Source organism: Centruroides sculpturatus, unplaced genomic scaffold (genome assembly GCF_000671375.1).
Source record: "Centruroides sculpturatus isolate CEXI.00-Female unplaced genomic scaffold, Cexi_2.0 scaffold700, whole genome shotgun sequence".
In the NCBI taxonomy this organism is placed as follows: domain Eukaryota; kingdom Metazoa; phylum Arthropoda; class Arachnida; order Scorpiones; family Buthidae; genus Centruroides; species Centruroides sculpturatus.
Window position 1 is genome coordinate 181,633 of NW_019385123.1, and position 20,779 is coordinate 202,411.

General features: G+C 30.5%; 1 protein-coding gene across 6 annotated transcripts in view; it reads right to left on the reverse strand.

Annotated features, from left to right (window-relative positions):
• Positions 1-20,779, reverse strand: part of LOC111635081 (G patch domain-containing protein 8-like) — a 98,293-nt gene that overhangs the window by 15,031 nt on the left and 62,483 nt on the right. For all 6 annotated transcript variants that reach the window (XM_023379932.1, XM_023379933.1, XM_023379935.1 and 3 more), the window contains 2 exons: positions 5,092-5,178; positions 4,879-5,022 (listed from right to left, as the gene is read on the reverse strand). In XM_023379932.1, coding sequence (XP_023235700.1) covers positions 4,879-5,022; positions 5,092-5,178 — 231 coding nt within the window. The remainder of the gene's footprint in view (positions 1-4,878; positions 5,023-5,091; positions 5,179-20,779) is intronic.

Here is a 20,779-nt window from a genome sequence, read left to right on the forward strand (position 1 = left end):
TTTTTACATTACTTCTTATGGGAAAGGTTGGTTTGGTATACGTCCTATTCAGTATAAGTCCAAACATCAGGAACAGATTAAGGTCATATACCGAGGTTCCACTGTATTTTTCAAATATCTGTTACTGCCAAAGAATAAATTAACTGATCTGGAAAATTGAAAAGAAATAACAATTGTACTGTACATTGCATATCACAGATATCGTACGGAGTTAAGTCTGACCATTATCTTTTATTTTCAGGTTTTTATCTAGTTATCATTATAATTTATTTTCTACAAAAAAATGAAACTACCAACTCTAAATTCTAAAATAACAGACAACATTTGCATATGGTACTGACACTCATGAAACTAACATAACAAATCTCAAAATGGCATCTCAGATTAAGTGATCTCTGTGAAGTTAAAAAGTAGTCTCTTAATCCTACTGTTGCTGATTTTTAAAATCAGCAAGAACATGTTTTGAAAAGATTGGAAAGACTTTTGTAAAGAAAAAAGATTGCAAAGAGAAAAGTAAAACACATTAGCACGTACAGTATATATATGGAATAGAGTGGCACATAATTGTGACATCACACCTGAGATGTATAAAAGATCAAATGAAACAGAAGACAGATGAGGTGAAGTTCCCAAGAGCAAGCAAGGTTATTTTTAAGGTTCTAGCAAATAAGAATTTCCTAGCATTTTTGGTGTGATAGTTAGATGATTTAGATCAGTTGTTCTCAACATTTTTTGTGTTGTGAACTCCTAAAACTCCCACCCCATGATGGACTGCAGACTCACACAGTTTCAGAAACCATTAGTTAAGAAATGCAATTTTAAGTAAAAAAAAAAAAAAAAAAAATGGAAATATACGCTCAGTGTTATCTATATTTAAGGTAAAACCTTGCTTTTGTCTTTCTTTTTGCCATTCACACCATCAGCAGTCATTAAACAATTCACAAAGTTACAGAGACGACCTTCCTTTTGAGGCTACTGCCTACAAAAAGAAAGACAAAAGCAAGGCTTTACCTTTGTTAAAGTCATATTTATAATTTTATGTATTTATTAAATAAGAAATGCAAGTTTAAATTGTATGAGTTTTTTTTTTATAAATGATTTGATTACAAGTTACGTTCTTAGTTCTTGTGAAAAATTAATTTTAAGTTAGATTTAAGTTCCCTACTTGTTGGGAAAGTTTTGTAAATATTAGTTTAGGTTTTGGAAGATGCGTTCTTTTACAAACATTCCAAAGCATAGAAACCTGATGATAATCATTAAAGATGGAAGAAAACATTCGTTTATGAGAGAATTAATGCTGGTTATAAGTAATTGCTTATTTATTTATTAGGTTTTGTTTTTGATTTCGACTAATTATAGTTCTGACTTTTTACATAACTTTTTTGCGTGATTTATCAGTGCTAACATAGTTTCATTTTTTTTTATTACTAATTCATTCACAGAATTTCTGATGCCTAGTCAATTATTTTAAAATTTTCTGTTGCACTAATCATTTTTGAACCAATATGTTTGTGTTGTTTTGCCTATATTGAAAGTCCAGGTCTGGCACCTGATTGAACTCTTTTTTTTGTTTATGTAACACCATTTCATTACATTGAGAACCAATTGCATGACTTAATATTGAGTCATGTCATGCAATTGGTTCTCAAATTTTTCATTTCTACATTAGAAAGATTTCTGGTTTATAAAAGTACAGTACTTCACATAACAACTGTACCATTCATACCATGAAATTTAACACCAATGAGTCATTGTTTACACAGCTGGATGACCTTGAACACAGCTGGAGTCGGATTTCCCGGGGCATTCTCATATACGTCTCGGGAGGACAAAGGTTTAAAGTAGGGTGAATATGAGCAACACGTATATTTTTAAATATTTTTAAAAAATTAAGATTTTAATTGCGATTTCCGCCCCCTAATTAATTAAATTTATATATAATAAAATCTATTAATTAAAAAAATTAAAAAACTATCGGAGGTCGTTTTTGACATCAGAAAGCAGCTTTAAATAACTTTACCGAAGGAAAATCGGTGCACTACAACTTCAGAACGATTAATTAATTTTGATAAAAAAAAAACTCCCATTAAAAAGCAATTAAGCCTTATCAAAGGCTCATTAAAATCGCGATAAATTTTTTTCGCGCGGACAAAAAATTTTGAAAAAATTTGGGGACCTAAAAAACATTCCAAAAATTGAAATAAAAAATTTTGTCAAAAGTGGCCTTAACTACCGAATTTTACATAACGCTATGTAACCTTGACGAGTTATCTCGTCATTTAATTAAATATTTATTTTTGATAATATAATTAGTCTGGTATGGAGTCAGAGAGAGACTTTATGCTGTCTTCAAACAGTTTTACTCAAATATTTTGTAACAATCTCTCCAAATTTTGCACACTAATTGATGGCTGAAGTTGCTGTCCCACAGATCTATTGGTGACAAATTTGGAGCAAGCCAAGAAAAATTGTTAAAATTACAGAGACACTCCTGAGAAATCTGAACTGTGTGCATGTGGCTAGTATCCTGTTGAAAAATAGCCTATTGAGAACGTGCCATGAGCTACATGAGATCACAGGATCTCTTAAACATATCAATTAGCAGTCGGTGTCCACCTATCACTACTAATGGAGACCATCTACCATAGGATAATGCTACTCCACACCATCCTACCACTAGTGTTGAGAATATAGTGCTGAACAATAAAGATGGAATTTTGGAGCTGCCCAGTCTTTCTTCAAACTTAAATGCAAATAGCCATCCATTCACAGACAGAGGTGAGATTCATCACTAAAAACTATGTGTTGCAATTCCAACACCACTGCAAATATAACTCTCAATGTCATAATATTAATTGTAATCAATGTAAGGGGCACCAAAAATGTAGTCCTTTCTCTGTATGTTCCTCACAAATCATTCAAGATGAATTTTGGTTCTCAAAAAATCCCGTGTGACTATCTGTTTCTGGACAGTGGAAAGAAGCTGTTGGATCTAAATGTACCTGTCTAGTGATTTTCTTGAGATAATTCATTTATATTGACTAAAACCTTCCCAATGTATGCCTGTCCCCTTCTATAGCCACTGTTGCTAGCACCTTTCACAGTGAAATCTGATAATCTAAAATGACCATTCTTGTTCTCCCAACCTGATGATGCAAACTCTATTGAATTCAGTCAGTTGATTTGTACTGTTTTTGAATGTGTCACAGAAGCATGCTTAGTGTTCAAGGACAACCAAACAACGAGTACACTGAAAATACTGAACACACTAATCTTCTGAAAGCCTTTTTATATAGTACTAGAGTAGCATATTTAAAGCATTTTGCCGGTAATTCTTGATGTTCATTGACAGCTCAACTGTAATCATTTGCATACCTGTCTGAGATAGCTGTATAATAACCAGGGCTGTTGAGTCGGAGTCATGGAGTTTTGGTGTTTTAGCCGGAGTCGGAGTCAGATGATAAGGAAAAGTCAGAGTCGGAGTCGGTAGATTTTTACACAACTCCACAGCCCTGATAATAACTTTTTCAGTAATCAGACAATTTTATCTGAATAGACAAATATTTTTGTCAAAGAGCAAATTTATATTTTTAAAATACTCATACTTTCTTTTATTATAAATCAAATTTCAATAACAATAATTTGAGGAGAAAATATATTTGAAATATTTTTTCAAAATTAATATAATAAGTAATAATATAGAGTAGAGAATCACACCTAAATGCAAAATTCCCAGCAAAGAAATGCTTAACTTCAATGTTCGAACATTTCCAGCCACTATTTTATCGGCCCTCTTCAGGAAATGTAAAACGAAAAGACATGTAATAATATGTATTTGCTTATCATCATCTTTTACAAAATTTAACTCTGAACTTTAAATATTATAGATATTAATTTCATATACAGGTAACCCCTGTATAACATGGCACTTCTATAGCATGGATTCACTCCAACACAGTTTGAGAATTGGGTAAAACCCTCATACAACATGAAATGTAATAAAGAGTGCATACTTTTATACCTCCACGCGATCATTCTATTGTTTTCATGGCTACTTTGAATGCTCTTTCAACAAATAATCCATTTAATGGTTAAATTTTACAATTGGGACCCTTTTTTTGCCTCTAAAAGCTTGTTTTAGAATTATAGATTCCTCCATCACGATACTATCGATAGTGCAAGTGCCACCATCTTTCTTTCACCGTCATTCCTAAATGCCTACAAACAGCAGCGCACTCCCGTTGCAGAGAGACCGCTACTAACGAATGCACCCAAAAACTGTTACCAGTTGATGATGCTCATGCTGAGATCATCATATATAATCCTCTGGTAAAATATTTACTTAAATAATAAATAAGTATTTTACCTATGAAAAAAATGAATAATAAGTTCGATTTAAATAAGGATTTAACAGCATGTTTTTTAATTTTTGGAATCTAACCCCCTTTTTGCACTAGTTCTTTGTTTTGTATATCATGGATTTGCATAACATGGCAATTTTTTGGAACATATAACACAGATAACGCGTGTTATACAAAGGTTACCTGTATATTATGCCTACTTACGATAAACACACTTAAAAAATCATCACTATAAAATTTCAACAACAAAATTAAGTACAGATATGAATGAACAATCTCATTGTAATATTAATATGCAGCAATAAAATTTACTTCAAAACATTCTGTCTCTCTTTATTTAAACTCTTAATTTTTAACTATACTTGCTATTAGTTATCTGATTTCTGTATTCAATATGTTAGATCCAAATTTTCTTCTTTTGAACAATGAATCTTCCTCATTTTAAATTAAAATTATTTAAATAATTAAATTTTGTATTTATTATAGAATGAGCTAAGTTAAGATCTAATTTAATTACCTGTTTATGGGCATGATCATATGAGTTGATGTGATTATCAAATTCTTGATGTTTATGATATTGTTTGTCACATAATTCACAATAAAAATTTGCTTTCAGCGTTGCTAAAGCTTCTTGAACAGCCTTTTGTTTTTCTTGATTGGCCTACAAATATCATAATAATTTAATTTGATTATTAACATAATTATTAATTAATATTTCCAAATCAGTTACCTTATATTTCTGTCTAAGTTCTTCTGTATCTTCTTTTTCAATTTCTAATACTCGTCTTTTTTCTGTTGTTTCTTCAGCATAATCCATCTATTATATTAAATGAATGAAAGATATTAGAAGAATATATACTCATAAAACTTGAACCAACTACAAACCCAATGTACTGTTCACTGCTTAATGGTTTGTACCTTATTCTAAGCAATCATCATGAGCAGAAGTTGAGCAAGCGTAATGAAGGTCAGTTATACCTGCTATGAAAACAATTTGAAATGGACTGTTTGTTCTGCAGCATGCTGGGTGAGGAAAATTGTCAACAGGGTCATCTTGTAGGACTGCCAGGGCTGTGGAGTCGGTAAAAAAACACTCGACTCCGACTCCTGATAATTTTAGTAAGCCGACTCCGACTCAGGCAAAATTAAATAACAAGTCATTTTAGGGGGACAGAGGCACTCATAGGGGGATTACCTTACTCTGAACTCTAAAAAGAAGCCCCAGGCATTTACCCAAATACTTTTATAGTTTGTATTTTTAATATTTAACTTACATTAATATTTATTTGTAAAAATATTTATATATATCTTTATTCTGCAACTTTTGCACTTCAATTTCACCTTTCCAGAAAAGTTTGTCCAACTAAAAAGCTTGCAATCTAGCTACTTCAACCCCTTGTTCAGAAAAGAAAAATATATACTCTGATCAATTAGTCTGCTCATTCAGAAAAATAGAGTACTTATTTAGCTCAACTCCAACTCCACTGCCAACAATACTAATTGCTGCTCACTATTATAGCCTTGTGTGCATACTCATGCAACATGATGCACATATGGCTAGAGTTTTTTATTATAAGATTGTGAAATTATGGCCATTGCATATCAGAAACTACAGTTATATCTTTAAGTAATTTTTTCCCCTTCCCAGGTTTCCTATGTTTATTCTTTTGAAATTTGGATAAAGGGAAGAAATAAACATATCAAATGTTGCTTCCCTGTAAATTACAAAAATTGCAGTAATCAAATTAAGTTTAATCACTTTATTTATAAAACATATGAAGTATAGTATAAGGGCAAGGTAGAAATGTGCAAAAAAATTTCCATAAATTTTAGCAGTTACACAAATAAATATTTTTATGAAATAACAAAATTTTCATTACAATTACTAAATTTTAATTCATAAAAATACAATGATACCTCAGTATATGTCTACTTTAAAATACGTCCAATTCGGAATACGTCCTGTTTGAACAAAACAAATTTTGCTCAGTATACGACTTTTGTTCCGTATACAACTTAATTCAATTATGTGCGCCATCTATGAACAAGTAGCACTATCGGCGTACTAGACCAGACTCAGTGTTCCCAACTTTTCGTAAGTGAATGTCGCTACATTTTAAAATAAAAGTTGCTGATTTCGCCACAAATATTTTGAAAAGTTGCTACTTTGTTGCTACTCAAAAAACAACAAATTTCCAAATCATAGAAAGGCTTTATTGATACAATACGATAAAAGTTGTACTCAGAATAGTGTTAAAAACAATGAACAATAAATAATTAAATTGTTAACAACATGAACAATAATATAATTATAATACAGTATTTTATTGACATTAAAAATATTGCTTTTATTTGCAAAAAATCTAAATTTTTATTAAAAAAATGGTTTGCAATTTGAAATCTTTTAAATGCTTCACTCATTGCTTTTTGGTAAAACTTTAGACATTTCAAAATAAATAATTCATTGTCAGTATTACTTAAATCATTAATTAATGCTCTTGTGGGCACCCCAACAATTTAATTGTAATTTTTTTAACAATTTAATCTTTTCGATAGCAATAGATTATGTGGATTATATAGATTAAAAGTTTCAATATTATCTTCATAAGCCAATAATACTTTTGTTTCGATAAAGTTAGAGGCTAATAATTTAATAAAAAGAACACTTTCTATGTAAAGATGAGATATTAAAGACTTTTAGATTGGAAGAAGGCATTAAACTCATTGAATATAGATAATATAAATTTAAAAAATAATAAATAAGCTTTAACATGTGGATTCTGCATTTGATTAAAAATAAACTGATTGTTTTTTTCCTTCAAATTCTGTGACTCAAAAAACTTCAGCAACACATCTCTATGTAATGATGAATGATCTATGTTTTCTTCATCCACGGCAGAAAATTTGAGTTCGACCATAATCAAATTGGATTCCTCTAAGATAAAATTATGACGATGCATAATTACACTTTCAAAGATTTCTTTACATTCCTGAATTGCAAATATCTATAAATATTACTTTTTTGTATAATCTGTTTTGTAAAAAACTCGATTAAATGTGTTTTTAATCTATTATAAGTAGTACACATGGCTGATATGTGTTCTTTTGAAACTTTGTGGTTCGATAAAATAACTGTATTAAATTACATGCGTATAACTCTTGCGAGTGCTGCACATAATGTGATTCAACACAATAGCAATTCAAAATGAATATATTTTACAAAAATACCATTTCTTATATTCTCTGCTCTTTCTTCTCTAGACAAAAAAAAATTTAAATTCATTTCAAATGGATGTTTGCATTTGCTCAGAACAACAAGACCTGTCATGCAAATATATATAACACTGTTATTCAGGCAGCATGACAAATGCAATTACAGTAGAGTGTCGATTTTCCGAAAGTCAATCATCCGAAAGAATTCCAGTCAGCAAATTTAAATTTTCGCCAGTGTTGTGGAGCTTTAATCTTTGGCTATGTCTTCGGCTACTCAAATATTTTACGTTTTTGATATTAAATTAACATCTGAAGTATAATTTTTTATTGTTTTTATATTTTTCAATATATTTATTTTGTTTGTACAAAATAAAAAAATAATTTTTAACAATACAATAGTCTTTGTTAGACGAAAATTCAACGCGAAGCGACACGCAACGGAGAGAAATTTCAACATGGGATAAATTAATATATTTTTTCGTACGTAAATATATTATCCGAAATATCAGTTATACGAACAACCCCAGTCCCCAATTGATTCGGAAAATCGACGCTCTACTGTATTTGATAAAATTTCAATTTTCAAAATTTTTTTGTTTTGAGAATATTAGAGTATATGTATATGTATAAATACATATATATGTACATAATATTATAGTTGTGTGTGTGTGTGTGTGTGTAACTATGTGACTATATCGCATAAAAAAAATCACGTGTGACCAAACTAACTGTTAAATATGAAAGTCAACATTCTTCCGAATGCAATAACATTGTTATCTGATCCTCTTAAAACCTAAAGGAAGCTTTTGTTTAGACCATAATAAAACACTTTGCAGTTTGTTTACTTTACAATTGGGTGTGATGGTTTGTTTTCATTTCACACCCTCCCATCCAGGAAAGTAATAAAATTTTACTATCCTAACCTTGACATACAATGCCACCCTTCTGCAATTACAAACAAAGCTGATGTCAATCTGTGAAACTTCAGATCATTTACAGGAAAGTGACCTTTGATATGTTTGTTTCTTCCATTTATTCTATCAAATTTTAAAAAAATAAACAGAGGAAACCTGAGAAGACAAAAAAAAATTTACATAAATAAAAGATAAAATCATGTTTTTCCAATATGCAAGGGCCATAATTTCACAATTTTATAATAAAAAGCTCTACCCTCTAGCCATGCATGCGTCTTGTTTTGTGAGTGATGCATGTAAGGCTATAATAGCAAGCAGCAATTAGTATTGTTGGCTAAGAGCTCTAAAAGCTGCCCCTGTTGATCATTTTCCTCACCTGACATGTCACAGAACAAAATAGTCCATTTCAAACCACTTTGGTAACAGGTAGAACTAACCTTGGTTGTATGTATTCAACTTCTGTTTGCGCTGATCACTTAGAATTAGGTACAGTGCAAATCTTTATGCAATGAACCATACATATGTAATAAGCCAACAACTAACAGATTCTATCAGGCTATTATATTGCAATTATTTTAAATTAATTACTAAATAATATGTCACTAGTGAGAGGGAAGCTTTAGGTGCCATCTCTTATTAGATTTAATAATTATAATTAAATTAAATAATTTAGAAAATTCTGGAAGAAAGAATCAGCTGAAAGAGGGACTCAAACTCACAACTGCCACTTACTTGCATTGCCAATTATGCTATCCATGTCCCTCAGTCTGATCTCTATATTTAAATATAAGATGACCATCCTCGGTAACACAAACTAAACACACACAGTTTAATCTGATTATAACATCATCGGATGTAACGACAACCCTAACATAACATCAAATTTTTATCGGTCCCACGATTTTACTATACTAGATAATGTTAAAAAACCCACTTGTAACAACATAAAACCCTGTTTTAACATCATATTTGAAGTACTCCCAAATTTACAAAATTAGATTACAAATTTTATTTCCCGGAAGAGGTCGCATGACTCATTCTGACCCGCAGCCTATATTTTATGATTTGCTGAATCGTTCATAATTTTGTTTTTTTAATGTGACTCACAGTAGCTGCCTGTATTCTTTGATATTATTGGAACGTATAACCATTTTTCACTTTCGCAGAACATATTACAAAAAAATGGCGCTTTGGGGTCATGGTGACCCACAGCGACCTTTGACGTTTGTTGTAATTTGACATGTTTATGTAATGTAAATACAATTTTTTTAAATTGTGAATTGACATACCTATTATATAATAAAAATGATTTTTTATCATTATTAATTATTTCAAATTTTTTAAATATTTAAATTTTGAAAAAATTTTTAAGTATTTGAAAAATTCTAACATTCGAACAATTCTAAATTCAAATGTTAATAAATAATTAACTAAGTATTATAAAGTAAAAAGTTTCAATATTATCTTCATAAGCCGATAATACTTTTGTTTCGATAAAGTTAGAGGCTAATAATTTAATAAAAAGAACACTTTCTATGTAAAGATGAGATATTAAAGACTTTTAGATTGGAAGAAGGCATTAAACTCATTGAATATAGATAATATAAATTTAAAAAATAATAAATAAGCTTTAACATGTGGATTCTGCATTTGATTAAAAATAAACTGATTGTTTTTTTCCTTCAAATTCTGTGACTCAAAAAACTTCAGCAACACATCTCTATGTAATGATGAATGATCTATGTTTTCTTCATCCACGGCAGAAAATTTGAGTTCGACCATAATCAAATTGGATTCCTCTAAGATAAAATTATGACGATGCATAATTACACTTTCAAAGATTTCTTTACATTCCTGAATTGCAAATATCTATAAATATTACTTTTTTGTATAATCTGTTTTGTAAAAAACTCGATTAAATGTGTTTTTAATCTATTATAAGTAGTACACATGGCTGATATGTGTTCTTTTGAAACTTTGTGGTTCGATAAAATAACTGTATTAAATTACATGCGTATAACTCTTGCGAGTGCTGCACATAATGTGATTCAACACAATAGCAATTCAAAATGAATATATTTTACAAAAATACCATTTCTTATATTCTCTGCTCTTTCTTCTCTAGACAAAAAAAAATTTAAATTCATTTCAAATGGATGTTTGCATTTGCTCAGAACAACAAGACCTGTCATGCAAATATATATAACACTGTTATTCAGGCAGCATGACAAATGCAATTACAGTAGAGCGTCGATTTTCCGAAAGTCAATCATCCGAAAGAATTCCAGTCGGCAAATTTAAATTTTCGCCAGTGTTGTGGAGCTTTAATCTTTGGCTATGTCTTCGGCTACTCAAATATTTTACGTTTTTGATATTAAATTAACATCTGAAGTATAATTTTTTATTGTTTTTATATTTTTCAATATATTTATTTTGTTTGTACAAAATAAAAAAATAATTTTTAACGATACANGGTCATGGTGACCCACAGCGACCTTTGACGTTTGTTGTAATTTGACATGTTTATGTAATGTAAATACAATTTTTTTAAATTGTGAATTGACATACCTATTATATAATAAAAATGATTTTTTATCATTATTAATTATTTCAAATTTTTTAAATATTTAAATTTTGAAAAAATTTTTAAGTATTTGAAAAATTCTAACATTCGAACAATTCTAAATTCAAATGTTAATAAATAATTAACTAAGTATTATAAAGTAAACAAATATGTTTATTAAATTAAGAAACAGAATGAGAAATAATATTTAAAAGAAAAAAGTGCAAAAAGTTAAATAGTTAAAATAGAATTTAATATTTAAAATACGGGTTGAGGTGACCCGCAGCAACCCCTATAGATTGTTGACCTTTGCGACCCCACCCAGGTTTAACAAAAAAAAAATACTAGGTGTTTAGTCCAAGGGTCAGAGTCCACTTCCTAGAATGACTGTGGGTGGTACTCTCACCACCTGACTTCGGTGGGGTGAGGTTCACCACACTTTTAAAAGACATGATGATCAATTATTATAGTATTATGTACTCATGACGATTGGTTATTATCAGTTATTATGTATTCATTTTTAAATTACTTTATGTTAAACTGTTAAATATTCTATTATATTTAATATAACATATTATATCAAATAGTTTATAAAGAAATAATTAAACCATTTTTAATTGGGATAAATTAGTTTAACCTTTTGTTGCCTTTTGATTCTAAATTATTCTCAAAACCAGAAGTTCCGCCATTATTGAAACTTAAAATAAATAGAAATTTCTTATGAAAGGTAATTTTTGAAATTACATTGATGTAAACTTACATATAATAATGTAAATAAAGTTGATTTAAACATGTAGTTTGCATTTTTATTAGTGTTGTAACGAATAGTATATTCGGCCTCAGGACGTGGCCGAATAGCTGAATATTCGGCCAAACTATTCGGCTTGATCAACGCACGTACGAAAATTGGCGCGCAAACCACATTATGGCAAGAATCCTGCTCTCTATTGGCCCGCTGTCACTACGCTTCGCCAATCGTGTTAATTCTTGACAGTTGTAGCAGACAGACAAGAGTGTCATGGAAGTATGTGATAAATGATGATATCAAATGTGGATAACAATGAAATGACCTACAAATGTAAATAACGGAAAAAGAACAAAGAAGGATCGCGAAGTGAAAATGTGAAAATAAATATGAAATTGAGTTGATAACATAATCGAACAAGTCGAGGCAGCTTATTGGCATGAAATTCGCGCCCGTCAATGCCAAACAATTGTTGTCGTAGACTTCGGAAAGTTAAATGCTTGTAATGAAAGTCACTTAGCGTCCACGGGTGAAAGCCTGGGGCCGTTTGGGCTATCAAGCTGTCTCGAATCTGTGAAATCATAACTGTGACATATATCGACGTCCTCTCTCTCTCTTTTCTCTGTTATCACCAGGCTGAGTCACGTAATTGTAAAATGGGAACTCTACGACGGAAAAGTGACGAATCGAAAGTATCGTGAGCACGTATTATGATGTATGCACAGGCATACATGGATTAGAGCGATAGAGGAAAGAGAAAGGGAAGAGCAAAGACGAGCGCTTAAAAAGAAGGATAGGCAGGGTCAGACCCTCAGATGTGCTAGGATTCTCCAACGGTAGACGTGTATGTGTGCTGATCTTTGTAATTATAAATTTGATACATGTGATTAATATTATTTTCTTTTTTATTTTGTGCATGTTACAAGTTATAAATAAATATAAACAAACAACACTAACTCGATAACATTAAATCTAAATACCAAAACGATTAATTTACTGTGTTTTTGTTATTTATTACTCCTGTTTTTAGGTATTCGGTATTCGGCCGAATAGTGATTAAATATTCGGTATTTGGCCGAATAGTGAAAAATAGGCCGAATACCGAATAGTAACCGAATATTCGTTACATCACTAATTTTTATATATACAATAATAAATTATCATCATAATAGATATAGTATACTGTATTACCATTAAGAAATAATTCTACGGTAATACATACAATGTTAAATTAGAATGGATTTTATAATAGATTCTTAAACCTGCAGATAACGACACTTGGTTATAACGTCAAAAAATTGCCAGTTCCATGAATGATGTTATAAGCGGGTTAAACTGTATATATAAACAAACTATCATGTTGGTTTATGTATATGCTAAAGTTGTCTGATAGCTGGCTGACTGAGTGCCATAGGTGAATTTACAGCTCATGGACACTGAATGTAACCGAGGATGGTTATCTCATGTTTAAATATATCTGGAAGAGGAGATTGAACTTGAGACTGTTACATAGTTTGTGTCCTGCTCCAGGCTGATTCTTTTCTTTCAGAATTTTTAAAATTATTTAATTTAATTGTAATTATTAAATCTAATAAGAGATGGCACCTAAAGCCTCCCACTAGTGACAAATTATTAATAATTGCCATACAATAGCCCAATATAATCTGGTAGTTGTTGGCTAATTACATAAAACTTAAATTATAATCTTGGAGGAAGCTCAAAGACATTCTGACAAAAAATTACAATAAATACAATCTTATTGCAATTATTGACTTAATTGCTTTATACATGTCATATTCATCTATATACAAATGTCAAGTTAAATTCAAGAATTTATATAATAATAATTTTTCAGTATATATTAATATAATAATAAATTCTCAGTATATAAATATATTTCAAAATATCACTTAAAAGCACTTTTCTATCAACATCTTACTAACAAAACCTATTTAAGAATTGATGTGTACCTAAAATGATTTTGCAACAGTATACAGTGGAACCTCGGTATACGACCTTAATCCATTCCTGGTGTTTGGACTTATACCGAATAGGACGTATACCAAACCAACCTTTCCCATAAGAAGTAATGTAAAAATGATTAATCCGTTCTCATGTAAAAAAAATGGCTGGGTTTAAACACCTCGCTTTCCTGGCTAGTTCCTGCTTAATTTTTCATGAGAACAGCATGTATCTTTTCAGCTTTCTCACAAATAATTGCTTCTGATAAGTTGTCAGCACACTGTTTTTCAATTATCCAAACCAAAGGCAATTTCTCAACATGATCTAATGTCTCCGATCTCTGTTTAGAAATTGATTTAACTCCTTTCGCAACGTTAGTAGATTTAATCACGTCTTTATTTTTCATGATTGTTGATATTGTCGTTCTCAGAATACGATATGCAACAGTTAAATCTCAAACACTCATGCCACCGTCATATTTCGCAACAATATCTTTTTTTCAGTTCCATTATGATTCTAGTCATTTTTTAGTTTTCTGTTACTTTTCATTTGCCTTTTTGCAATTCATGATTAAAAAAAATAATAAAATTTTACTTACAAATTAAAATCAGAATAAATTAGACCGTGGCACCGCAAACATTTAGTCTGTTCTAGCTCACCGACAGTGCTACTTGTTCATAGATAACACATATAATTGAATTAAGTCGTATACTGAACAAAAGTCGTATACCGAGCACAATTTGTTTCGTCCAAACAGGACGTATTCCGAATTGGACGTATTCTAAAGCAGACGTATACCGAGGTACCACTGTATTTTTATTATTGTATATACTGTATATATATAAAGTATGCTATTATATAATGAAAAAAAAAAATCAATGTTTCTACAAATTTTTATTTAATCATAGTATATTTAGTCTAATCATTCTTACTATAAGTAATAATGATGATATATAAATTTTTAAGTAAATATTCTGCGAAAATTTAGTTTCCAATAATATATCTTAGTCACCAAATTATTAAGAATAATATACAGTAGAACCTCGATTATCCGGACCGCTATTATCCGGATTTTCGATTATCCGGATTGTTCAAAATAAACAAAAATTTTACAAATTTGCTGATTTGCACTTGTCGAATTACGACACTGTTTATGTACGTGATGGAATGCATAACTTTTTTTGTTTCAACNACAATTGTTGTCGTAGACTTCGGAAAGTTAAATGCTTGTAATGAAAGTCACTTAGCGTCCACGGGTGAAAGCCTGGGGCCGTTTGGGCTATCAAGCTGTCTCGAATCTGTGAAATCATAACTGTGACATATATCGACGTCCTCTCTCTCTCTTTTCTCTGTTATCACCAGGCTGAGTCACGTAATTGTAAAATGGGAACTCTACGACGGAAAAGTGACGAATCGAAAGTATCGTGAGCACGTATTATGATGTATGCACAGGCATACATGGATTAGAGCGATAGAGGAAAGAGAAAGGGAAGAGCAAAGACGAGCGCTTAAAAAGAAGGATAGGCAGGGTCAGACCCTCAGATGTGCTAGGATTCTCCAACGGTAGACGTGTATGTGTGCTGATCTTTGTAATTATAAATTTGATACATGTGATTAATATTATTTTCTTTTTTATTTTGTGCATGTCACAAGTTATAAATAAATATAAACAAACAACACTAACTCGATAACATTAAATCTAAATACCAAAACAATTCATTTACTGTGTTTTTGTTATTTATTACTCCTGTTTTTAGGTATTCGGTATTCGGCCGAATAGTGATTAAATATTCGGTATTTGGCCGAATAGTGAAAAATAGGCCGAATACCGAATAGTAACCGAATATTCGTTACATCACTAATTTTTATATATACAATAATAAATTATCATCATAATAGATATAGTATACTGTATTACCATTAAGAAATAATTCTACGGTAATACATACAATGTTAAATTAGAATGGATTTTATAATAGATTCTTAAACCTGCAGATAACGACACTTGGTTATAACGTCAAAAAATTGCCAGTTCCATGAATGATGTTATAAGCGGGTTAAACTGTATATATAAACAAACTATCATGTTGGTTTATGTATATGCTAAAGTTGTCTGATAGCTGGCTGACTGAGTGCCATAGGTGAATTTACAGCTCATGGACACTGAATGTAACCGAGGATGGTTATCTCATGTTTAAATATATCTGGAAGAGGAGATTGAACTTGAGACTGTTACATAGTTTGTGTCCTGCTCCAGGCTGATTCTTTTCTTTCAGAATTTTTAAAATTATTTAATTTAATTGTAATTATTAAATCTAATAAGAGATGGCACCTAAAGCCTCCCACTAGTGACAAATTATTAATAATTGCCATACAATAGCCCAATATAATCTGGTAGTTGTTGGCTAATTACATAAAACTTAAATTATAATCTTGGAGGAAGCTCAAAGACATTCTGACAAAAAATTACAATAAATACAATCTTATTGCAATTATTGACTTAATTGCTTTATACATGTCATATTCATCTATATACAAATGTCAAGTTAAATTCAAGAATTTATATAATAATAATTTTTCAGTATATATTAATATAATAATAAATTCTCAGTATATAAATATATTTCAAAATATCACTTAAAAGCACTTTTCTATCAACATCTTACTAACAAAACCTATTTAAGAATTGATGTGTACCTAAAATGATTTTGCAACAGTATACAGTGGAACCTCGGTATACGACCTTAATCCATTCCTGGTGTTTGGACTTATACCGAATAGGACGTATACCAAACCAACCTTTCCCATAAGAAGTAATGTAAAAATGATTAATCCGTTCTCATGTAAAAAAAATGGCTGGGTTTAAACACCTCGCTTTCCTGGCTAGTTCCTGCTTAATTTTTCATGAGAACAGCATGTATCTTTTCAGCTTTCTCACAAATAATTGCTTCTGATAAGTTGTCAGCACACTGTTTTTCAATTATCCAAACCAAAGGCAATTTCTCAACATGATCTAATGTCTCCGATCTCTGTTTAGAAATTGATTTAACTCCTTTCGCAACGTTAGTAGATTTAATCACGTCTTTATTTTTCATGATTGTTGATATTGTCGTTCTCAGAATACGATATGCAACAGTTAAATCTCAAACACTCATGCCACCGTCATATTTCGCAACAATATCTTTTTTTCAGTTCCATTATGATTCTAGTCATTTTTTAGTTTTCTGTTACTTTTCATTTGCCTTTTTGCAATTCATGATTAAAAAAAATAATAAAATTTTACTTACAAATTAAAATCAGAATAAATTAGACCGTGGCACCGCAAACATTTAGTCTGTTCTAGCTCACCGACAGTGCTACTTGTTCATAGATAACACATATAATTGAATTAAGTCGTATACTGAACAAAAGTCGTATACCGAGCACAATTTGTTTCGCCCAAACAGGACGTATTCCGAATTGGACGTATTCTAAAGCAGACGTATACCGAGGTACCACTGTATTTTTATTATTGTATATACTGTATATATATAAAGTATGCTATTATATAATGAAAAAAAAAAATCAATGTTTCTACAAATTTTTATTTAATCATAGTATATTTAGTCTAATCATTCTTACTATAAGTAATAATGATGATATATAAATTTTTAAGTAAATATTCTGCGAAAATTTAGTTTCCAATAATATATCTTAGTCACCAAATTATTAAGAATAATATACAGTAGAACCTCGATTATCCGGACCGCTATTATCCGGATTTTCGATTATCCGGATTGTTCAAAATAAACAAAAATTTTACAAATTTGCTGATTTGCACTTGTCGAATTACGACACTGTTTATGTACGTGATGGAATGCATAACTTTTTTTGTTTCAACAATGTCTCACCCAGCACAGTGGCCATAAACTCTTAAATATATTTTACGTAGTAATAAAAATATAACTTGACATACGTATTTATAAATAATTTATATTCAAATTACATCATTTCTATGACCAAGGGCGGCGTAAGGCATGGACGACGTGGGCCACCGCCTATGCCTCGCGGTCCGAAGGGCCTCGCGCCTCGAAGGTTTATGCATTACTTAAAAGCCGCGAACGCGACGAAAAAATTTTACTCGTCATAAAACGATAAATAGTTTGTCAAATTTTTATTCATAAAAATGCAGTTTCAACTGCTTTTTATTTTATAAAATCCGTCTTCTTGCGCCACCAGAGTGCCTTTTAAACAATAGGTAGTCTGTTAGCGTTGGTCAGTAGCAAGGTCTAAGACCTTGGGTCAGTAGTAGTCCAAATTCAATACGAACGTTTGTTTCTTGAAAATTTGATCACGATTTAAATACAGTATTTACTTTTAATATTACCAATATGTCATCGAAAAGAAAACGTGTTGTATTATCATTAAAAGACAAATTAAAGTATTTTTCCTTATCCGGACTACCTTCATCCCCAATTAGTCCGGATAATCGAGGTTCTACTGTATAAAGTTTCAAAAATCTTTCAATTACAAATTATTTTCCATATTTCCCTATAGAATGTATAATTTTAAATATTAACTAATTAGTTTTCCTTTATTTTTTATTCTACAGTATATTTCTACATATTAATCAATAAATAAGCAAAAGGAATTAAGATATATAGATCAAAAGCAAAAAAAAAAAAATCAATACATTTTAAATGTTTTATTAACAAAAAAAAAACCTTTGTATAACTCCGGCAATATATTTAATCAATCAAAATCATTTTCAACCTACTTCCATAGGCCTTTTTCAGTTGGAACATCAAACTTAAAAAAAAGAACAAAAAGAATATTTGAAAAGCATATTAAACACAACAGAAATAATTTCAATTAAAAATAATGTTCTAAATCAATAGAACATTTGTAAAATTCAAATATGAAGGGTATAAAAATAAAAAAATAAATATAATCAGAACTTAAAAACATAAATGATACAAAAATAAAAATGAATACTAAGCAATTATTGGAGGATCAAGCCTAAGTTAAAGTTCATATATAGATTTCCATGCCGCTGATAATGTGTCAGCATCACTATAATTGATACAGAAGTGTTTTCTATTAACTTTAAAAATTTCAGTAACAAGAACTTAATAGAGTTAGGGCTTCTGGCAGACTTAATGATCTTAGCCTTGGATCCCAGTTTATCCATACATCTTGCTGAGAGGCATAAGCTGTTAAGACTGTGATGAGGTTTTTTCTGTATTTGTGTTCTTTAATTCTTTATAGTAGAGTGTATCTGGTAGCTCCCACATGTTAATTGTTTATTGAAGCACTGGTCCTCAGGGAAATGGCGTAATACAAGATATACTGTACTGGTTTCATTTGGTTACTTCTCCAGTTTTGTCAAATTATTTTGTTATAAACAAGTAAAATGGCAAAGCCATTCTTGGGACAAGACTGTCTCGGAGAAAGTGAGCAATGCATGTGCAAATCTTGCACCCATGCCTGTTTGTAGAAACAGTCTTAGCATTTTGTATTTTATTTTGACCCAGTTGGTCCCCTGACTACCTACAAGTCTAGTTTATTTTATGTGCGCATGATTTGGACACTAAATATGCTGTGCCAAATTGCAACTCCTGACATGTACTCCTTCATACCTCTAAGGTGTGCAGCCATCAACAGCAGCGAGATTTTAGAGATGAGACATAGTCTTGTCAAAAAATAAGAAAATCTGTGAGAGAAAATGATAATGATACTTAGGTTAGTAGATATGTAATACTTATAAGAATAAATTGGATGTATTAAAACTAACATGGAAATTGTTTATGTATAACTAGGACATCCTGCAACTTTGTTGTATCGCAATAGATTTGAGAAAGATTCAGAAAGAGGTGATCGTTACACTTGCTTGGCACAGACTGGCAATCCTTGCATCTGATGATTGCACAGGCAATCCTTGTAATTGCCTCCATGGACAAACAATCCATACACTTTCCACTACACAGAAAATGAACAGAAAACAAACAAAACACAAAAACAAAGCAATTGGTGTTGATTGCTTTGTTCTTGTGTTTTGTTTGTTTATCTGCCCATTATCTATTAGGTGCATGCAAATGTTGTTATTTTTTATACCCCTAAATTCTATTAAGCATGCTGAATCACATCAATGTGCATGGATAAATAATTTTGACTCCACCGTATCTTGAAAATGTAGCCACGGTTCTCCAATTTTATTATGTTTTTGAATTCTTCATTCCAATTAATGAAAAAAATCACAAAGTTTTATCAAAATTGGCCCATCAAATTTTGAAAACAGACCCAATTCTATGAGCCATAAAGAAGATATGCTAGCAACCTTGGGACATTGCATGACAATCTCACATGATCGTGTGTGCTCATGTTATGACCTTGTATCTCAAAAATGAAGTCATGGACCCCATTTTTTTATTAAATTTTTGGATTCTTCATTGCAATTAATGGAAAATAGGAACATTTAATCAAAATCAATCAAATTTTGACAACAAATACATAGTAGGCTGAAGAAGAGGCTTCACTAGCATTCCACTTCAATTATTAACTACATGATAATAAATACAGTAATTCTGAAAATTTTCAGATTAAAAAACAATTATATGATTTATTGAAAACCTTAATCTGAATAAGAGTTACTTAATAATTACTTTGAAAATATATTCCCTATGTTAATGAGTGGTGATAAAATTTCTTAATATCTTGATGTAAAAGTTTTGATTAAACTCTATTTTGAAAAATTTTAATAAATTCTTCACACTAAAATTTTTTATGGAAGATTTAAACATAAAATTTCAATATTAAGAAGTTTAGACAGGAGAGATCAAAACCATAACTAAAAGTTTGAATTGATCAATTATTCACACAATGCAATTTCCTGCAAACTTAACAAAACAGTTTTTCATGCATTTATTGCAGATGACTAGCATAACATCTAACAACCTATGCATTAATAATTTTAAATGTTAGAAATCCATGATATAAAGTTCCAGAAAAATGCTATATTTTTCAATCCAGAACTGAACTTATA